This window comes from Perna viridis, chromosome 1 (genome assembly GCF_037379345.1).
Source record: "Perna viridis isolate PV_CMFRI_1.1 ecotype Kerala chromosome 1, ASM3737934v1, whole genome shotgun sequence".
Lineage (NCBI taxonomy): Eukaryota > Metazoa > Mollusca > Bivalvia > Mytilida > Mytilidae > Perna > Perna viridis.
Window position 1 is genome coordinate 15,837,987 of NC_142445.1, and position 21,327 is coordinate 15,859,313.

The following is a 21,327-nucleotide window of genomic DNA, read 5'->3' on the forward strand; positions in this document are numbered from 1 at the left end:
GTAATTTCATTGGTAAATGGTAGCATATATTATATTTCAATTGAAATAGAAAAAAAATGCATATAAAATCTACTCAAATTAATAAATAACATGGAATGCCAACAAAATTTTATTCTTATCATAACCCCAATTTCTTCATTAGTTAATAACTAGATATATATGTACATGTAAATGGACAACTGTTTACATATTATAGCATCAAAAACAAAATAAATAAATATGGTGGTCTTCCATCAAAACAAAATCAGAATTCTAAAGCCTTGAAGGATATGTCTAATGTAATTGATTTAAAAATGGACAACTATTCAACAATGATGACATTTTTCATTCAATGTTACTTCAAAGAATTACAATATTGTCCTTAGATCTTCAATTCAACAAAAGATGAATACCCAGAAGTCAAATAAAAAAAAAGTGGATAGTTCCTTAAGAGCATACAAAAGCTGTTCAGTGTATTGAACACTTATTTTGGCTTTTCTCTTCAATAAGATTATACCAAATGGTGGTTGTAAAATTTGGCAATTTTGGGGCAAAAAGGTAAATAAAATACACTGCTGTTTTTAATTTTGACAGATGCTAACTTGTGCACTTAGTAATTAAGCCAACAGAAATATTTTTGCTGAATTTAATTTGTTTTTATACATGCCTCTAAAATATGCCAATATTAAAACCCCACAAATATTACCCATTATATAGTACAAGGGCTATTCCAAAATTGTTAGGGGTAGAAAGGCACTTCTATTAAAATTTTATGGGTGGTTATAGATACTGGTAGCTAGCCTTAACAATGAAAGAAAAGAATCAATTAAAATTGTATGCATTGTGGGGTCAAATAAAAAAAGTGCTTTCCGACCTCCCCCCCACCCCATATATATTTATTTCTAAAATAACCCTAAGCATTTGCACTCATACAATCAAATATGACAAATATGGAGACTGGTTGTTTTCCACTAATAATGCTATGAGATGGTAGAAGCATACAATGATTGGTACTTACTTTACTGGATACTTAACACTGTACTGTGTAATGAAAGCAGAAGTATACTTACAGGCACAAACAAATAAAAACTGACTACCGGCAATAAAAACTTTTTTTCAGCATGGATGGGGTATTTGTTTCTAGTATGTTTATATAACATAAATTTAATAAAAGAAAATTTACTTGTCTCCATCAGCAACATCTTACAACTTTTTTTGCCAGAAAGGGTTTCAGTATGCAACAATACCTTTCATAGCAGGCAGTTCCTATTTTTTACATTAAAAAAATGAACACCATATCACTTTAAAGCACCCGCTTTCTAGTGACCAATAGAAAAAACATGATTAAAAAGCAACAATGGCCTGTACAAAAATAAGTTATACTATCAGATAATTTTTACAGTTCATCACAGAATGCTTTTAAATCAATTCCACATACAGTCTCAAAAGTGTTCAAGCACTATGTACTTCAAGGCATCTAACCTTCCACAAAGTGTATTAATGGTGTTGAACTTTAAACTATCATCTTAAAACCAGAATGTAAACTCCCATGAGAACACATGATAATGCAACAGGTATGTGTAGTCTAGTGCCAATCACAGATGCTGGAAAATAAATACATAAGTAATAACAATTAAAGGTTCGTTAGATACAGTTCACATAATTAATTAGCAAGACTGTGAGCAATGCTCTCCTACTTTATATCCCCCACTCTCCCATTTGATTACATGCACCTTTTGACATCCAAACTGATTTGGATCAGAATTTAAAATAGTTAATGCACAATTGGAATTTGTAATGAAGATTCTGTGAGGGTTATATATAATTCTATTCACTGGTGTAGGAGGGGTAACAGATAAGAGATGGGCACCCTCTGCATAACAGAAGGAATCAAATATAGTTGGAAGGATGGATGGAAACCCCTATACCCCACTAAAGTGGGACATGCATGTAGGATAATGAATTTTGAGAACATGATAGGTTTGTCCCTTTTTTTCTGGTGTCCAATAATCCTGAAGCAAAAAAACGGAAATGCTGAAAAAAATCAAGGGAGCTTCCTTCAATGACAACCAACACTGTACTAAAATGTTACAACAGTCCTTCACAGTTCTTTTCATACAAAGACTGTCAGTTGTTTTGAAATGTATGCCCTGTTGTGTGTAACTGATGGTAATCATGACTTCTTTTGTAGACTTTGTCATATGGTCATTTATTTCTTGAATTTAAATTCATAAAGTAACAAAAACAAATTGAAATGAGCATTTTTAAATGAACCCATAGCATATAAATAAAAATTCTATATGTAATTACTTTGTTATAGGATTAAACACTGTTTTTCCCAAAATAATGGATGTGTAAAATTGGACCATACACTAACAAAACAAATAGAAGTCAGAAGGACTTTTATGACAGGTTTGTGACTCAATGGTCCAATTTTACACATCCATAAATTGTGAAAAAACAGTGTTTTATCCTTATAATTCCAATCCCTAACTATCTGAAATATATACAGTTTTTTTTTATCTTTAAGGCTCTCATTCAGTGAAATTGACACACAAATTTGATATTGCAAATGGCAGCATTCATCTGACAATGTGACATGGTTGTCAATTTCAATCTTCAAAGTGTTTGCGGGCTACTGATAACTGCATTCTTTCTAAAATTGTTTTAAATATTCAATGCCGAAAATTAATGGAATAAAGCAGATAATACCGTTTTAAGCATTTAAATGGCTCCCTCCATTGTCTAAGTGATGATAGACATGTTGTTTACGAAATGTACACTGAATTTACGTTGTTGTAAAATTGTCATTGCTGAGGTTGTAAAAGGTGAACCCCCAGTCATAATGCAGGAAGAAGGCATATGCTAAATAGATGAAATTAAACAAATTTAAGAACATTTTCTTTAGATTTATTATTTGAAAAGTATGTTCTCTCTTCTGTCTTTTTGTAAACTTTCCATGTCAATAACTGTTTCTTGTATATTATACATATGTAGTTCAGCTAAAATCATACCTTTATAAAATACTCCTAAAAAGCCCTTTTTCTCTGACAAAAACCATTGCTTAAGTCTTGGAACACGTCTCATATAAGCACAGGTACATACAACAAGAATGCTGAATACCAAAATACCTTCAAATGAGTAAGCTGAAAACAGATTTTAAGAAATGGTGTAAACTTTGGCTATATCATAAATGAATCTTTTTAAAAATCAAGATAATCTTACAAAACTTAAGGGAAAATTGAATTAATAATTTGAGTTGTTTGAAACCCTTATAAATCTTTAAGTTTTTAAGTTGAATAAGAGTTGCTAGATCAAAAGCTTGGTTTAGCCATTCTTCTTTTTCCATATACTGTCCACATTCAACTTGCTGAATATACTGGCAGATTGCCCATGGTTAAAAACAGGATAAAAACAATTGTCGAAGTGTTTTAGTGCACATACACAGGTGAAAATAAGAACATAAATAAACCTCACAAAGTGCATGTATGTACAAGGATTACACGACACTGGCCAGTTAAGACAAACCAGAAAAGGATCGTTGGTATGTAATCTTCTGGAAATAAGACTGATTGATGGCAATGTCCAGTCATAAGGTTTTGAACTTTTCAGAAGTCAAATTTATGTACATGTCTAGGCTCTAGCTCAAGAGAATCCAAAGATGCAACTAATTTCAAAACCAAATTTATTGTGTTATTAGTAGTCAACTGATAAACATGTGTTCGTGCTGTTGCGTGAATTTTAAGAAATTATAATGTTACATTTGGGTATTTTCTTCACAACAAACAAATGATCTTTAATACATTATAATGATACCTAACACAACACCTAATTTCTTACCATTTGTCATTTTTGCGTGTCCCGGAAATACCAAAAGTTACAACAAAGTTCGGAACAAAGTCGGTTTCAAAATAAAATTCCGGTATTGTTCGTACGACCTATGTGAGTAGCAGTCTTTGTAAGAATCATGCAAAATCTGTAAAATGTTACATATGTACCCTAAAAAAGGCTATATATTCTTATTTTTGTCATTTAGTTGCTTTATATGCCTATATGATGAAATTTGTAATAATTCATTCCAATCTGTCTGCTCTTAGGTGTTAATTCACATTGAAAATCTAATAGTTTCGATTGTATTTTAGTGTGGTTTACGAAAGAGTAATCAAGGGAACCAAGGTTATAGCGGTAATCAAAAGAATGTAATCCAGGGACAAAGACCAGACATGGGAAACAGACATATATAACAAAGAACATAAAGTAACTAAAATCATACATACAAAGTAACAAAAATAAACGAGCAACTCGGACTCCACTAAAAACTGGGAGTATGGACCAGGTGCACCGGTAGGGTAAGGAAGTTAGCTCCCTTAATTTAAAATCTGCAGTGCATTCTATAAAAAATTGTTTTTCTTAGATCTCTTATTGACAAGGTATATATGATGAGCCCCATGTAATTTTCTGTTAAATTAAGTATTAAACAAATATCAAAAAATAAAATTTTGTCGGCATTCTAACCATGTATCACATTTGCATGTTTCTTACCTGGAGTGCTACTTAGTTTGTGGTATTGCATAGTATACGAACACTAATATAAAAATTGGTTCTGTTTTTCATGTGGCAACAGATGGAACGGTATACATAAAGTTCTTATGGTTAAGGATTTGATTTATTTTGGGGTTGTTACACGTACAGGCACTTAAAAAATGATTCGACCCAAAGGGTGAAAAATGAGCATTTTATTATTAAACTTATTCAGTTCTTGAAAGTTAAAATGAAGTATGAGAAAAAAAGGCAAAAATGGCGATGCATCACGAATTACATGTCAATTCAGATACACTGGCATGGTCTGGACTTCAAGAAACGAAACGAAACAGTTACGTTTCTGGAAATAGTAATTTCATGATACAGCTATTTATGATGAGTATTTCCAGAAACTGAAACCGCTTCGTTTTGTTCGTTTCTTTTCGTTTCGCTTCAGGTTACAGACCACCAATTCAACCAATGAGCATTTGGAACGTACGCAAAAATAGTCCTACGCAGAAATTACCCCTGTTCCTCATAGTGCTGTGAAAAAAGTTCTCATCTCATTTAAAAAATTTAAACAGTTTCTGAAAGGAAAAACATTTCTGTACATTTTATAGGTGCATTTTGCGTCTTGTGATGTGAAGCCCAATCTCCATAATGATTTCTAAATATACCCCTATCTTGTGAAAACACTGGGATTTCCCATGCTATTTATAGACACTTCACTTCCGGTGACCAGTACTGCACTGCAAGTCTGCTAACCCCACATGCCATTCTGAGGATTGTAAGCTAACATATGTAGAATCATGCTGATATATAGTCATCTGCAGGTTAAAGTTAAGGTAAAGTCCAGAGAAGCCATTGAATATTGTGAAATTAGCATAGAAGCTTATGTGAAGTGGAATTAGTGGTTTTTAGCCTTCATGTCTTGGATTACTAAGGAAATTTCTTTAAAAGCATGATTAAAAGATCAACAGTTACTTCAAGTTTCTAATCTATTAGCATCAGGGAAACATCAGTCAGGGTTGCAGGATCAGAAGATATTCGGACTAGTCCAAGAGTTGAAACCCCGACTGGAACCCACCCTTTTGTTGGACATGTTGCTTAATTTTGTGCAAAACTTTGGCAAAATGTGCCAATAGTAGCCTGAAAAGCCTACCCCTTACTTTCTGGAACTTCACTTTTAATATCTCTCAATCTGGAGTTGATAGCTTCTCCACGTATTTATTTTGAAGATGTGTGGGTGGCTGTTGATTTTACAAGTTTCATATATTTTCTATGCCAAACTCTTGAAGCCGAGTCCTTCTGTTGAACATTGGTTCGAAACATTTGTGTTCGCATTGATTTCATCCGTTGAAAGGCTGTAGTCAGACTAAATTGTCGATTGAAATGCATCACCTTCTGAGTTATGATTGTAAATCTGCAGCTCGGCGGACTAGAAAATGTATTTCGTCTAAATTCTTCCAAAATTCACTATTAGTTTAAACTTCCATTTTAAATAATTAACAAATTAAAACTAAATAGAGCAACTAGAAAAAAATAGAAATGCCAGGAGACATCCCTCGAATTTCGACCAGGTTGCGTTTGAAAGACTAGAACAATGAACATCTTATTTAGATTATAACTGAATAAGGTGACCAGGCTAACAATTATCGCTACAAAATATTTTTTTTTCTCACTAAAACCGGAAACAACTCATAGTGGAAATTCTTTACCAATTAAAGAAACGAAACGAAACGGTTTCTTTTCTTGAAATAATAATTACTAAAGCCGAAATAAAATTTTTGCGTTTCGTTTCTTTTTTTGAAATAGCAGTCCCCGCCTGAATGTAAATAAAACAGGAAACGAATCGAAGATGGCCTACACATACCCAACATAGCGAGCAGAATACAATAGATAACATATAAAAACTGAAAATAAGGAAAACAAAACGTTACAAAAAAAAAACAAAAAAAAAAAAAACGAAGCACTAGAAATATGAACTCCCACAAGGAAAACGGGAGTGGCATTAGGTGCCGGAAGAGTAAGCATGTCCTGCTCCGCCAGCGACATCAATCACAACTGCAAGTGAGTATAATGCGGTAAGAAAGTCACCAAGGGGATTCCATTAAACAACGTCTTGGGTACATTCAGTCTGATTTTAATATGGACCTTGTTAGCGACGGCACGGTTGGATTACATCATATGTCCCATACAGTTTTGACCAAAACTGAAAATGCAAAATTAAAATTTTTCAATTTAAGTTCCATGACCACATTTATTACATGTCAGAAATATATATGCTTTGTCAAATATCACAATAAAAATTCAGAGATGCATAAGTTCGAATCAAGCTGTGTCTAGATCTGCATATAAACAATAAAAATCAGGACCAAGTGCTGATTAATAGCAGCTTAAGTTCACCTAAATGCTTTTTTTCGCGCTATGAATCGTATTATGCTAATGAATGATTTTATCTAGCCAAACCAACCTTCCTAAATTAACAGTTTTTTTTCTGAAGGAGTTTCCAAATTTAGATATTTTTCTCTGTGTCGAGCCTACTCATTTCAGTGCGTCGAGTTGGTTCCTGTGTAAACTCTAACCCGAAATAATAAGTTATAAAACAGGCTACACCCTTCATTTAGACTCTTGAATTCTTTCAACTAAATTCGAAAAATGTAAGAATTATTTTAAATGAAGATGGAGTCACTATTTCGTTTGTTTGTTTGTTTGTTTGTTGGGGTTTAACGTCCGAGCAGCAATATTTCAGCTATATTCAGACGATGAACATGAAATGGATGATAAAATGAACATGAAATGATGATGAAATGAAAAATGGGATGGGACACAAAGACAGTAGGGTCGACAAATTTTGATTGCCACTAGAAATAGGGAGGGATGGATAAGGTCGGGCAATTTAGCCTCCTGTGGCGGAGCGCAGTGGTTCCTACTCCTATCGAATACCACAGCAGGGTTCTTTAACGTGCGAGGAATGTGGTATCTTTCCCAACACGGTGCACCACTATGGTTTGCGGTCAGGTTTTCCGGATTATAGCCTGACAACCCCAGCATGTAACATGCCAGGGGTACCCCATTCCACCACCTGGGGCACACATCCCAGTTGCTCTGTGGGCAGAGCGCCTAGCCCCCGGCTAGGTTTCTGAGCACTATTTAGTCGCCTTATACGACAAGCTTAGCGCTGCTGCAGGCCTATTCTTTTGACACCCGGACCTGCACGGGGCGTCACTATTTCGAGTCTGGACTTTAAATTCTCGCTTTCCGTACTTTATCTAAAAACAAATCCTATTCTGTGTATATCAATATTTTTAACTCTGTTTCAAAGCTCATTTTTTAGATTTATTCCGATACCGGTCAATTGGAAAAATCAACTATACATGATTTTTTTTTCAGTAAAAATCATCACCATTATCCCTGCAGTACCAGTGGTGTTCAGTGTACGGGTATTTTGTTTTCATTTTCTAACAAGGACGACATTTTTATAACTTTGGGTGTTTTTATAGTTTGTTAAATGATATTATGTTGGGCACGTGATTTAATTAAGTATATATTTTGTGGTCATTTATTGGTTGGACAAAGTACATGATTATCTCTACGTCGTAGTCGAGTACAAGCAATTCAACCTTGTTCCGTGCATGTTCAACGAAAAACGATCGGATCCGGAAGATTTAGTTTTATCTTTTTTTTTTCTTTTTTTTTTTTGGTTTTGTTTGGTCAATTTTTTGTTATATGGCCAGCATTCAAGTTAGGGAAGCCTCTTCTGATATGCAGGGGATTTTGATGTACATGATTGGAATGATAAAAAATTGTATTTTGAATTTAAATTTGTACCTAAATCACCACCTCTCCTTCTACTTACGTCTTGTTTTTCTAGAACTACAAGTATATATTATTTGATTGGTACTTCAAAATAGTTTTTAAACTTAATCGAAAATAAAAGAAAGGTAGCATTTAGAATTATACAGGGCGTCCTCAAAATGTTTTGTATTTACTTGTCTCTTATGAAAAACTTTTATTTATCTATGAACTCAATCCAAATATACGAGATCTAGAGGAGATTATACAAAATACGTACTACATATTGTTTACCTGTACAGGCCTAACATTACAAGGGGAAATCCGCTTCATTGATCGACAACTATTTCTAGCGACCAATCATAATAGCTTCCTCGTGTTTTACTTTGATATTTCTATTAGAACAATCAGTTCGAAAAATGGCTTATTCGTTAATAGATGCAGTTCGCTGTGGTGATACCGAGACAGCAAAAAAGATCTTAATGAACAAAAAATATACATCTATAGACTTACAAAGTTCTAAAAATGATGGAACCGCTTTATTCTGGGCATGTTGCCGCGGATTTTTGGACATTTTACATTTACTAATAGTTCACGGTGCCAGTTTGAGTTCTAAAACAGCTTGGGGTGCAACTCCAATGCATGCTGCATGTGATAATAATCAGCCAGAAATAGTTCGGTAAGTTTTTCTAACATATATATTTGCGATATTCTTAAAAGAATGTGTGGTATTTGCCAAGAATTAAAACCGTGGAAACGATACTGTACAAAGTTGGAGCTATACCTTGATAACTTGTTGGCGGACCAGCAGTAAACAACGAATCGAAAGAACTATTTATTATGGAATTCTTCATCCTTTTGTTTTAAGCCAACCTCCGCCCTCCCTAACCCGAATTTAAAGATTGGTTACACTTTATGTGTTACAAATCGATACTTTAACTTAAAAAATGAAGGAAGTTGGTTGCATTGACTCCACCTTGTTAAGTCATTGTCTCATGTGTCTTACGAACATTCCCCTCATCATTTTTTTCTATTTCCCCAGCCGCTGATACATAGTAGTAATTTGCCTTTTTTTCTCAGAAAAGACATTGATATAGCTATGCATACGCTTTGTCGGTGGTTCACGGTCAGGGTTTTTGTTTGTTTGTTTGTTTGTTTGTTTGTTTTTTTGTAACGACATTGTCTCTAGATAGTGTATTTGCGTTCTTTGATACAAGTAATACCATTTAATTATCAGAGCTTATGAATTAGACAAAATAACTTTTATTTTTTTAAACAAGATCATAGTTTAATACACCAAATTCCGTTGAAGTAAAATGATAATTATAAAACATAAACGAATATATATATCTATACCTTGGGTACTATTGCTATAAATCATACCTAGACAATTTGTATAAATAAGTTCTGAACATGAATTTAAAATCTAACATGACAATAATTTATTTACATTTAGCCAAGGAGTTAAATATGTCTACAATAAAAATCTTTGATTCAGTGTAGTTTATTTCATTTTTGAAGTAGAGTTTAAAAAAGAATAAATATAACACGAGTTCGGCGACAAAGATACAACAGGGACTTGGCGGGTTTTCAAAATATATTTTGGAAACCCACCGATTTCCTTTGCAAATATCGACCCGGGCTGGCGTTATCGAGGCTAATAAATACCTTGGAACCGTATATGTGGAATCTTAACGTAAATAGTTTAATAAACGACCTACAGAGGTATTTTTAATGATTATTACAGTAAACATAAAAATAAGAAAACATATTATAATTCGAATTTAAGATTTTAATTAAAAATATCTTTTTCTCAAGTTTTCACGTTGTTGTATGCATAACTATTTATGAAAATGTATTTGTCTGTTTTAAAAATTATTCTTATGTTGTGACAAAACATTATTAACCCTAAAAGACATAATTTCTAAAGATTATAATGAAGTATTGGTAGCTAGTTCCTATTACTTCTGTACCCCTATATTGGTCAGTGACCTTTGTTGAAAGAATATAAAACATCGAAGATAAGCTTAACTTCAATATCAAAATGATTGTTCGTATAAAAGTTCCTTCGATTTAATTTTGAATCGTGAAAAGTACTATTCCATTAAATCTGGTTTTAATTTGATCTTGAGTCACGAAAAATACTACTTTAATTTGATAAGTATTACTTTGGTTCCTTCACTGATATCAAAAGACGTAGGCATGACAAATAAATCGCCCCCGTTTGACTTCAACAAAACAGTAGGGTCTTTTTTGATAATGACTTCAAGAAACTTTGAAATAAGATAGGTAGATCTATTTTTGACGGGGAGTGTTATTTTTAGAACATGTATTTTCCCTCCTGGTTCGGTAGTATTTTGTTCAAACTTGGATTCTTCTGACGTAAATAAGGTTGCAAATAAACAACAACAAAATTGAATATGACCGCATTATGTCGTCAATCCTTTATCCTGCCAAAATGAAATATAAACAGCGAAAATGAACGTAATGTTAAGGGGGATAAAGAAACAGGAAAATTTCTTTCTACTACGATTTAGTTTTTACCAAAGCTTTAAAGCCACCAACTCTTGATCAGTAAGCTCGTTAATAGTCAGTGACTATTCAAATCAGTGCCCATTAAAATGGTTGGCTGATTTAGATCTTGATTGTTTGGGAAAAAATACACACAAAACAGCGACAGACTATCATAATTGTAGCCATTACCAGTACAAAATAGTCCTTGCTTACCCATCTGGTTCCACAAGGGCAAAGTCAATACAATTATTATACATATCGACTGTAGTACCAAATAAATACAAATCATACAAATAGCATTTCCAAACTCCTGGAAAGCAAACAATAAAATTGTCTTCTAAAATAAAAAATTAAAGGATATAGCAAATGATAATTTACCCCTCTCCCCATAACCTTTTGGTGAGATAAAGGTCACCAAGGACAAAAGCAATATATGTAACACCACCTCTCACTGACATTGTATCTCTCTTTTCCAGGTCTTTAGTAAAACATGGTTGTGATTTAAACGAGAGAACAGACAGTGGAGATACGCCTTTACATCTAGCCTGTTATCGTGGATTACCAGAAATCGTTCAGATTTTAATAGAAGCTGGTGCTAATTTTAATGTTTTTAATGACAAAAATCAACTCCCATTAGACATTGCATACGTACATGGATATTTTACAATTTTTAATTATTTACAGGCGGTTAAACAAATAGGTATGTACTCGTACATATTAGTTCATCTTTTAGTACATGTATTTTCCTCAGCCTAACGATTTAACAATTATTCATGCACAATATATTGAGGTTAAAAATATACTCTGTAAAATATCATCGTCATTTGAAAGATTTATTTACTAAGTGAACAGTTGCTATAGCCTAGCTAAAATTAAAGAGGAGTAACTTGCCTTGGTGTTCGCGAACTGGAAAGAAAATTAACCCATTACAAAATGTATGACAAAAAAAGATCCGTATATCCCAAGACATAGACTAAATTTTAATCATGAAATGCATTTACTTTAATGTATAACTTTCAACAAACCGAATTCAAAGAGAATTTAATAAAGAGTAGAAGAAAAGAGTTGGAACATGTTAGTCTTTCTTTTAATTGTACCCAGTTGTATACCAGACATTTTCGTAATAGACAATTTTAAAATGACAGTATTAATGACTATATGTTTGATGATATTTACCTCTTTCTTGCAGTGAAAAATACATCGACAAAAACAAAGCATAAAAGATTAAGTGAGAGAAACTGTGTTACGTGTTGTATGTCAGTGGACCAAAGTGTACCAAAAGAAGTCCGAGACTATTGGTCTCAAAATGACAATTGTTTACAAAAATCTCCGGAAAAAGAGAATAATTTGTCTTCAGTGTCGAGTCATCATCATAAACCAACTTCGTTTCAGAATAATTGATAGAGTTATCCATGGCAACCTTGGATTATTGTTTCGCTCATAGTGCCCTCAAGTCACTGTGATTTCAGTTGTTGATTCGACCATAAAATCAAGGAAGTGATCGAGGAAAAAATTAGCTCATGTTTTCTGAAAATGACATTCTTATTGCCGATCGCATTAACATGTTTGGTGGAGTTTTATACCAGTTTTCCTGGTATGCGTTCAATAACTTGTGAACGGGAAACGTGCAAAAACTTTTATATTCATTAGTTACTATATAGAGCATATAATGTAGTATCAAAAATTCACGGACTGTTTGTATTGCGTAAAGACGTCGAAAATTTTGACATTATATTTTGTATTGTTCCTGATTAATGTTTAATTTGTTAATTATTTGATGAATGTATAGACTGTGATATCAATTAAGGCATTTGAACGGAAGTTGGGTTCACGTTATTTATATTTTATGTTCTGTTTTTTTATAAGCTACAAATGTCGCCCTGGTTAGTTGTTGAATAAATACTTGACAATAATAGTCGCTAATGTCTGTTTTTAGTTCCAATAACAAGAACATGTAATGTATTCAATTCGTTGTCATTGCATAGAGATCGCGGCTTGAATATATTGACATGCATTAAGGTCAAATACTTCTGGTGCCTATAGTGTTGATTTCTGTTGCTTGCTTGCTTGCTTGCTATTGGCAGATCAAGTGGGGTAAAGGTTTTAGGGGTTGTACCCCCTCCTCCATTGATGGAAAGTGATGCTATATTTTTTTTTAGCAAAATTTGGTTGAAAAATGTGCGAATTGTGGCCTGAACCCTCTATTTATAAGTTTCTGAATCGGACCTTTTTTTTAAATTCTGGACTTTGCAGTAGAATGTCTTTTGGGTGATAAATATCATATCATCAGTTAGGTATAAAGAAGATCGATTCGAATTATAGCTAAAACTTTAATTTACCTCTAATTTTCCGACATATGCTCTCCGAAAGTTTTTTTTTTGTATTTAGGTTATATACACTGATGCATTTGTTGAGTTTTGCCATATCCATTTTCTATCTTGTAGTCCTGTGCGGTTGATAGTGAGAGGTAAAGCCAATATTACTGTTTGTTACAAAAAGTTCTTTTATGTCAGAAAATTTAATGTCCCTTGAGTATACCGGATAGGTTGTTCTTATATCAATGTACATATGCTACCAAATTATCGCTTCCAATTTGAGAGATTTTAAGTATTATGGGAAAATCATGTAGTCACTGTAGGAAACAAACTTGACTGACATATGTTGGGCTGAAAAGATGTTATAGAAAATACAGTTTACAGCTTGCAGAAAAAAAAAATGAAATATTCTTTAAACCGACAAACAATTGTATGCCTACAAGATTATTTTAAAAAATGCATATTCTGAAAGACGCATCGGTTATGCTAAGAGGCTCGCTGCCGCTATCAAATATGCAGTCCGACAAGTTTAGTGTTTATATATTACTTGGGTGGCATATTTGTAGTATAGTGGGAGTAAGCCCGCAAGAGATTAAGTACATAACAATGTGAAAAAGCAGTATAGACGGATCGATTCAATAAAGGCTGATCTACAATTTTTATGACAACAAGACACTTTAAACCTTTCTTAACTTGGTTTTACCCAAACTGTAATCCTTTTTGGGATTCGGCGCTTGATATATTTTTTTGTTTTGACCACCACCGCTTCAACGCCGAATCCCAAAAGGGATTCAAAGTTATTTTTACGTGTCTTGTTTACAAAAGCTGTTAATAACCTTTATCATTGCAAAGCTCAACTCAGATTGGGATATTGCCGTCTAAGTCCATCCAAGTTTCAAGAAAAAAGTAGGATGAAATTCTATTCCGTCCAAGTCCATTATAGTTTTTTGTCAAAGTTTTTCTTTGATGGTGGACATTATCAAAAAAGATACAGAAAGTTTTGTTAGTGTCAACAGGGCTTCATATAGACTCAATGTAAAAAAATCCCTACCTAATGTACCCTATGTTTTTTTTTTTCAAATTTGTGATAGGAAGCGCACAGGTTATTTTCATTTTTGCCTAACTTCTATTTCTTTCCCCGACAATGATGCATTAATTTCAAAAGACCAATTTATGTTTCTTAAAGAGAATGAATCTTTGTTTTAGAAAGAAAAGCCGTTAATTCCCCCTCGTTAGCAGATGATTGAAGCCCTACTAACAGAATGATGTATGATCGAATAAGTTCGAGTTAAAACAATCAAACTTTACATCAGACAACAATTTAAGATTGATGATCATGGAATTCCCCCTGACAATCATAGTTGTTTCCTGCATAATTTACTCGACAGACCCATGCTGCTGCCAATGATCTAAAAATAATTGAAGATTCATACTTTGTATACTTCATTAAAATGTAAATAAACGAATTGTACGTGCGATCTTGTAACTCCACATCATCTAGTCAATATTGTTCTTGATCTTGCAATCGATTCGAAAACAAATTTTATATATATATATAGTTTAACTCTTGGGTAAATCATGACGCCAATATACATGTAGTGTTGTGCTGGAGTTTCTATGTACTTGTGGGGGGGGGGGTCGATTATATTCTATTCTTTTTTATAAAACATCCCAAAATTTATTGACTTGAACCGGGCACAATTCTTTTCTTATGTACACAATTTCTGTTCGTTAAAGTAATTGTTTAGATATTTCGAATCTCTTTATTTAGCAGAGCAATTTATACTGAACCAGAAATCAAACAAATTGATTTTAGAAATGTAGGGTCAAGACACTTAAATGTTTTAGTAAAGTCGTTTCAAATACTTTGGAAGACATTTTCTGCTGATAAACTCACAAAAAGACAAAAAAAGACTTATTCTGCACAGTTAATGTAAAAAGCGCGTGGTTGATTTTAAAAATGGGAGTGCCAATCTTAAAAATATGTTTTAGAAATAGGTCGGAGGCCAAATTCTCGGATAAAACTGAATAATGATATAGGAAGCACCAGTTATGAGAGAGTAGTGCTTTGTGTTTTGTGTGGGTTTATATATATAGGTAAACCCACACAAAAACACAAATACAAAAAAAAAGAAGAAAAAAGAACAGAACTCAGTTGCAACCCTCCGTAAAATCAAATTGTTATTCCTTCACGACAATTATCCGTTCGCAGAGTACCAGTGCACTTAATTTCTGTTGTAAAATCAAATGATGTACTTTAAAGTGCAAATTTATAAATTAACCAATGAAAAATATAACGTAAATACTATATTTTTTGGAGTTGAACTTCTTTCAGCGTCAAGCCGTTCAACAAAAACATCCTGGAAGAGGTTTAATTTTTACCAATAGTTTTCATTCATAAATTTTATGTGTTTAAAATGTGATTACATTAAAATGTTTATTTCTTCCCCTAAACCACACTTGAATATGATTGGGTACTTTTTGAATGGTATCTTCGACGAGATAAAGTACTTGTACATGACTTCTGTCATTAATTCAGTATTTATCTACCTAAAAGCTTATTCATAAAGCAAGCATGTACATACAAGGACAAATGTGATGTGATAACGAACTACAAGTACAGTGAATGAACTTGGTGTAAACAGAACGTGTAATGCGAAATAGATCGTCTGTATCATTGAATGTTTAAAACCACAAAATTTTAATTCAAGTCCTACCCTCCCCCCCTCGTGTAGTAAAGTTGTAGGATACAACATATTATAGAAACGAAATAATGACTTGCTTTTACGGGACAAGTTCGGAGACATCCACATGCCTACGAGTCTAAAAATTTTTTTTAACATTTTGCGTTGGTAGGGGCTAGGAAAAAAAATATATTAAAAGGAGGTACAGGTATCCCAAACGGTCACATGACCATATTAGATAACAGATAAGCAGTTATTTAAAATAAAGCGATTAAAAACAAAGCCGGATCCAGACACATTGAAAAGGGGGAAGGGCCCACGCCGAGGTTCCTCAGAAAAAGGGGGTGCGAGAGAGTAACCAAGGAACCAAGATTCTCGGACATTATTTGCCATTTTTTGGGGGGTCATTTTTACACATGAAAATGACAAACTTTCCAATAAAAATGGAACTTTTAATCCCCTGCACCCCCTCTGGATCCGCTACTGTAAAATGTTTGGTTCTACAACCCAGTTACAATTAAAATTAACTGTACTATCCCGATACAAAAATATAAACCATATAAACATGGGGATTTTCAGTATGATGTACATATGTTTTAAGGAGTGACCTCTTATCAGCGCGATTTAGTTATTGTATCAGAGAGCAATGGTGCAAAAGAGAAAAAAAAGGCGCACAATCAAGAAAGTACGGTTTATTATTACAACCGTGCAAAGATTGACACTCGACGTTGACGATGCCCGACCATATGAGCCGTCACAAACATTTGACGGCAATCTTCATGGTTCTTGGACGTGTAATTCATCACGATATTAGATTTGACAACAACATCCGTCATCTAGAGTGTAAAGATCGACACAGAGATTTGACAGCCACTCTTGACCGTTCATATCGTCACAAGGATTTTACATCCACTCTTGACGATTCGTGTTCGTCTATTTAACCGTCTAAGTCCTAACAAGAACTTGAAAGCAACTTAATCTCGATGGTTCTTGATCGTTTAGGTCAGCACAAAGATTTGACAGCCCCTCTTGACGGCCATTGACCATATAATACTGATTATGTTCATAAACCCGGATAAAACAGATCATCATTCATTCAGTCTATCTAAATTGAAATTATTGAACTCATCCTAAAGGTAGGCTTTAATTTCAGTTCTGCGTTCTACAATTTTTTTGCATATTTTGATGTCTTGTCTGAGTGTTATAAGAAATCGACTGGATATCGTATCCAAAGTATATTTGCACGAAAGCTCACTGAGCTCATTTTCGTAGAATGAAAAATGAAATATTTTTCGCGTTATAATGCGATACTTTCCCCAAATCATGCAACGTTCGTATTGTTTGTTTATATAAAAGAATATGTCGAATGAAATGTCCACATTTCTACACTTGGATTATCGAATTCTTTTTTCTAGATTTTTTTTTGTGTTGGATGTCTAAACGGAGAACTTCAAAATTGTTTTGTTTTTAAAATAAAGAATCAACAATCTACTTTGATGTAAGAAATACTAAAGATAACAAAGTATTATTAGTAAGTACAGACATGATATTTGAAAGTTAAAAAAAAATCCTTACTTGAATTGCAAAAGCATCGTCCACATTAGATAGCTATCCTTTCCCCTAAAAATGTGAACAATACAAATAAATAAAAACACCGACATAGCAAAAGCATAAGGTATTTATATGGTACGCAAGCCGATACCGCTAAGTAACAAAATATTCCGAATCATCTTCCAAATATACAGATGAAGACGTTTTCAAAACGCTGGAATTTTTTTATCGACCAATTATTTGTATAGTGTTTAACAAATAGCCGGCATTCCAATGGGAACAAATTATGTTCCTCTACTTGCTGATCTGTTTCTTCACTCTTATGAGGATGATCTTTTAGCCGATCTGACCCAAAAGAAGAAACATCGATTTTGTACATAGCTTCTACCCAGACTAACTGGGATAAAGAATAATACAGACACTTTGAAGTCGGCATCTTGATATACACGATGGAAAAGAAAAATCATGGTCGAAGTTATATGACAATCGCGACGACTTTTCGTTCCGTATTGTCAAATTTAATTTACTTTGATCTGTGTCAACATCCCTTCAGCATCTGCGTATGGAGTTTTCACAATTATACTAGAACTTGCCGTAACTACACAGACTTTTTTTGTACCGCGCTAGACTTTTTACAATAAGGCTTTTCGAACAGGGTTATATGTTGCCACAAAATTGAAATCATTACTACATAATTAGTTTTATGGACGATGAACTCGTGGATTGTTAGGGTGTATCTATCTGCACCATGAGAACCGATTTCTTCATCGTGTCATACTTTCCCTTTCCTCTTTCGTCTACTCTGACATTGACTCGACGGCTGTTTACAAGTATAGAAAAGCAGGGGACACTTCACCTGGTTCGTGCTTTCAGTTTTTCGAGTTTTGATTGTGTTTCCTTTCGTGTGTGTTTTTTTTTTCATTGTTTGTGTGTCTTGTTCCCTGTCTATTCTTTATCCGTTCATTCTTTTGATTTCCGCTGGAATCTTGGTTCCATTGATTACTCCTTCATACAACCAACACGACAGCGAGAAAACTCACTGCTATGTATATAGTTCATTACAAAACCAAATGATAAACATTTGAAACAAAAATAATAAAATCTCGGTCTATATCCAATTTTGCACAAGTCTTGTAATCAAGAATACCTATCATTACGCGAAAGTTTCACGTAAAGCACTAGTGTTGCGTTATTATTTTTTTTCCACTCTACGAAAATAAGCTCAAAAGACTATCGTATATTTGAGATAACGATAGTATCTTATAAAGTTTATCTTTTGTTTTCATTGTCAACGTTTTAGCCATTTCATATATTATCTGATCGCCATCCTTTACCTACAGAGTATGCACATGCGAGATGACGGTATGCTTGCTATTGAAACACAAACTGATGACGACAGTCAGCCGACCAAGCCGCAAAAAAGTAAGAAACGTCATTTTAATGGTTTTAATGTTCATATTGTTTACCCGGATGTTCCAAAATAGTTCAACAATAAAAGCTCAACGACAATCAGATAATCCGTCAAAACATTTGCATAATGACAGTAATATAGCTTTAGTTCTCGAGGCAGCACTGGCGATGAAGGAGCGGCAGGTACTGGTCACTGTAGTCAACGATGGTTACTACGACATGGTCTACAGTTGGATATGTCATACAAAACACATGGGATTCCATAAACAGGTGAAGTCTTTAAACGTGTGAAAATAGTCACAATAGATCCCAAATAAGACGGTAAGTGTGCTGGCAAGACATTGTTGCTAAAACGGCACTAGCAGTCCGAACCATAATTTACTAGTACAGAATTTTTAAAATTTTACATAAAAAATGACGATGTGTACATAGTTTCAAATTATCTTCTATAAAAATAAGAAACCACAAAATTGTGTGCAAAACTCTCATAGGGTACATTGCTAAAACACAATTTGATCAAAATATAAACAATTAATTTCATAATTCATCAAGAAGGAAGTCGACACTTAAATTCTTAAATTAAGAATAACATTCTACGATATGGTATCCCTATTTTAAAATGTTGGAACCAAGTGACTGCGATAAGAAGTTGCAGAGAAAACTGCCCCCTTTTGTTCAATGAAAATCAACGCCCTGTATCATGAAAGATAAAAAGTCATTCTGGTGGCAATGAAAAATTGGAAATGCACAATGGCTTCAAGTGACACTAAGTGTGGAAGTTGGACTGAAATCCACTGGACTGGTTTCTGAGGAGTTGCGTATAGGAATATGGTTAACGAATGTTCATGGTACATAAAAAAAAATTCATTCAGACGGAAAAGCAAAAAACATAGGTGCACAATGGCATTATGTGATCAAAAATTTAATGTGATACTTCTTTTTGAATTGTATTCAGCGGTTTTGAAGAACTGGGGATAGGCGAAGACAAAACGGACGAACGGACAGTATGAATACTAGTACTAAATTCTAGTACCTGCCATTAATTCTAAGTTAAAGGCATAAAAAGATACACAGCAAAATATTTCATAGCCAGGAGATCCCCGGCCAAAGAAAAAAAGGTCTCGGTTTTATAATCATCCGTTAATCCATATATCGCGTGTATGGCAGAACCATATATATAAATTCCGAAGTCACTCTCGAATGTCAATGGTATCAATATAACTACTTAAGCTGCTGGTATGCAGATCTAATATACATTTTTTTCTTTATTATTTTTGTGTATCTTCTGTTCGACTTTATTTAGGTTCTGATCATTACCACAAGACGAGATGGTGCAGAAAAAATGACAGAATTGTCACCTGACATTCACGTGGTTGTCATAGATGTAGAGGAATCCATGCATGGACATCAAGAGTATAGTCATGTTGGATATTTAAAAATAATGGTACTGAGAACAGCCATTCAATATGCATTGTTACAAAACAATATAGAAATGTTTGCTTTCGAATGCGACGCCGTGTTTTTTAAGAACCCAATTCCAGTAATGGAATTTAATTCTGGTATGTATGATGTGTTATTTACCAGCAACTACAAAAACCCAAAAGCTGTTAATGGAGGTTTCATCTACATGTTCCCAACAACTGCAACAAAAGAGACCTTTAAGCAATTAAATAGACAAATGCAGGCATTATACAAACAAATTAAAACGTATCCTTCGGATCGTCGGATGCCAACTTCTCACAATGACCAGGAATACCTATCAAAGTTGGTAAGAGAAAAATGCGCTAATCTGAAGTCTGCCGTTTTTCCGTTTGAAACATTTCCGGATGGAAACTGGTACGAGTTGACAAAGGAAGAAAGATGGAAAACTGATCCTGTTATAATTCACAATAATTGGATACGAGGAAATCAGGAAAAAATAGACAGATTAAAAAAGTGGGGTCATTGGTTTTTGAAAAGTGACAAATCATGCAATATCGATAACATAAAACGATTTATCTCTAACACATTGCACCGAACAATTTAACTTCACACTATAAAATTGTTTAACTATATAAATAACGTATTTGTCGAAGCTTGTATGCGATCACTTCCGGGATTAAAGCAGTCTTAGCCTGTTAAAACGAAAATGTAATGTATTTTTGACAGCTTCTAGACTATGTTATTACATTATTGCGTTACTTCTGCTTTACCAGAATTTACTATTAAATGGGTTGATTCGTACATCTAACAAATGAAGATTCTGTCTTTACCCCAAGCCTCCTATCCCAGATACCTCGCATATGCTGTTCGTGTCCGCTGTCACATAAGGTCATAAAATACGTCAGAGTCTGTCGTGGCTGCCGTCCTTCCTGACGGCCAACTACTCCAACCCTGTCACATTCTCTCTAGTCAACAGTCCCCCATCATGTTGTTTTTTCTCTTTCTTCAGGATGCCATGTCAAAGCTGTTAAACATACCCTGGTGTTGTACATTCTGAGTACATGTCCAAGCACACAGACGTTAACTTTGTAAGAGCTACTAGTTAGCAAACACAAACACATTCCCTTTTTTAAAGC

At 33.9% G+C, this 21,327-nt stretch overlaps 3 protein-coding genes across 4 annotated transcripts; 2 read left to right on the forward strand and 1 right to left on the reverse strand.

The window, feature by feature from the left end:
- Positions 1-96: 96 nt before the first annotated feature.
- On the reverse strand, positions 97-3,895 carry LOC148627439 (protein kish-B-like). 2 transcript variants are annotated; one of them, XM_088573252.1, is made up of 3 exons: positions 3,820-3,895; positions 2,994-3,125; positions 97-1,583 (listed from the first exon to the last, which is right to left on the reverse strand). In XM_088573252.1, exons 1-3 carry the CDS (start codon positions 3,827-3,829, stop codon positions 1,501-1,503), a joined length of 225 nt encoding a protein of 74 aa, XP_088429378.1. In that variant the 5' UTR covers positions 3,830-3,895; the 3' UTR covers positions 97-1,500. The 2 variants fall into 2 exon arrangements, with proteins under 2 accessions (XP_088429378.1, XP_088429369.1); XM_088573243.1 differs by having other exon boundaries at positions 3,796-3,832.
- Positions 3,896-8,648: 4,753 nt separating this feature from the next.
- On the forward strand, positions 8,649-12,727 carry LOC148627440 (uncharacterized). Its single transcript, XM_088573264.1, has 3 exons — positions 8,649-8,974; positions 11,286-11,509; positions 11,999-12,727. The coding sequence occupies exons 1-3, from the start codon at positions 8,715-8,717 to the stop codon at positions 12,208-12,210; spliced, it is 696 nt and encodes a 231-aa protein (XP_088429390.1). The 5' UTR covers positions 8,649-8,714; the 3' UTR covers positions 12,211-12,727.
- Positions 12,728-16,483: 3,756 nt separating this feature from the next.
- Positions 16,484-20,971, forward strand: LOC148627441 (uncharacterized). The gene is made up of 3 exons (XM_088573277.1): positions 16,484-16,944; positions 18,700-19,039; positions 20,073-20,971. The coding sequence occupies exons 2-3, from the start codon at positions 18,716-18,718 to the stop codon at positions 20,793-20,795; spliced, it is 1,047 nt and encodes a 348-aa protein (XP_088429403.1). The 5' UTR covers positions 16,484-16,944; positions 18,700-18,715; the 3' UTR covers positions 20,796-20,971.
- The last annotated feature ends 356 nt before the right edge of the window (positions 20,972-21,327 follow it).

Coding starts and splice junctions, on each gene's coding strand:
- LOC148627439 (XM_088573243.1), bottom strand. CDS start 3,829: ATGACAAATGGTAAGAAATTAGGTGTTGTGTTAG. Junction 3,126..3,795: donor GAAATTAGGTGTTGTGTTAG/GTATCATTATAA, acceptor ATCTGTTTTCAG/CTTACTCATTTGAAGGTATT. Junction 1,584..2,993: donor TTTAGGAGTATTTTATAAAG/GTATGATTTTAG, acceptor TTTATTTTCCAG/CATCTGTGATTGGCACTAGA.
- LOC148627440 (XM_088573264.1), top strand. CDS start 8,715: ATGGCTTATTCGTTAATAGATGCAGTTCGCTGTGGTGATACCGAGACA. Junction 8,975..11,285: donor AATCAGCCAGAAATAGTTCG/GTAAGTTTTTCT, acceptor TCTCTTTTCCAG/GTCTTTAGTAAAACATGGTT. Junction 11,510..11,998: donor ACAGGCGGTTAAACAAATAG/GTATGTACTCGT, acceptor TCTTTCTTGCAG/TGAAAAATACATCGACAAAA.
- LOC148627441 (XM_088573277.1), top strand. CDS start 18,716: ATGACGGTATGCTTGCTATTGAAACACAAACTGATGACGACAGTCAGC. Junction 19,040..20,072: donor ACATGGGATTCCATAAACAG/GTGAAGTCTTTA, acceptor GACTTTATTTAG/GTTCTGATCATTACCACAAG.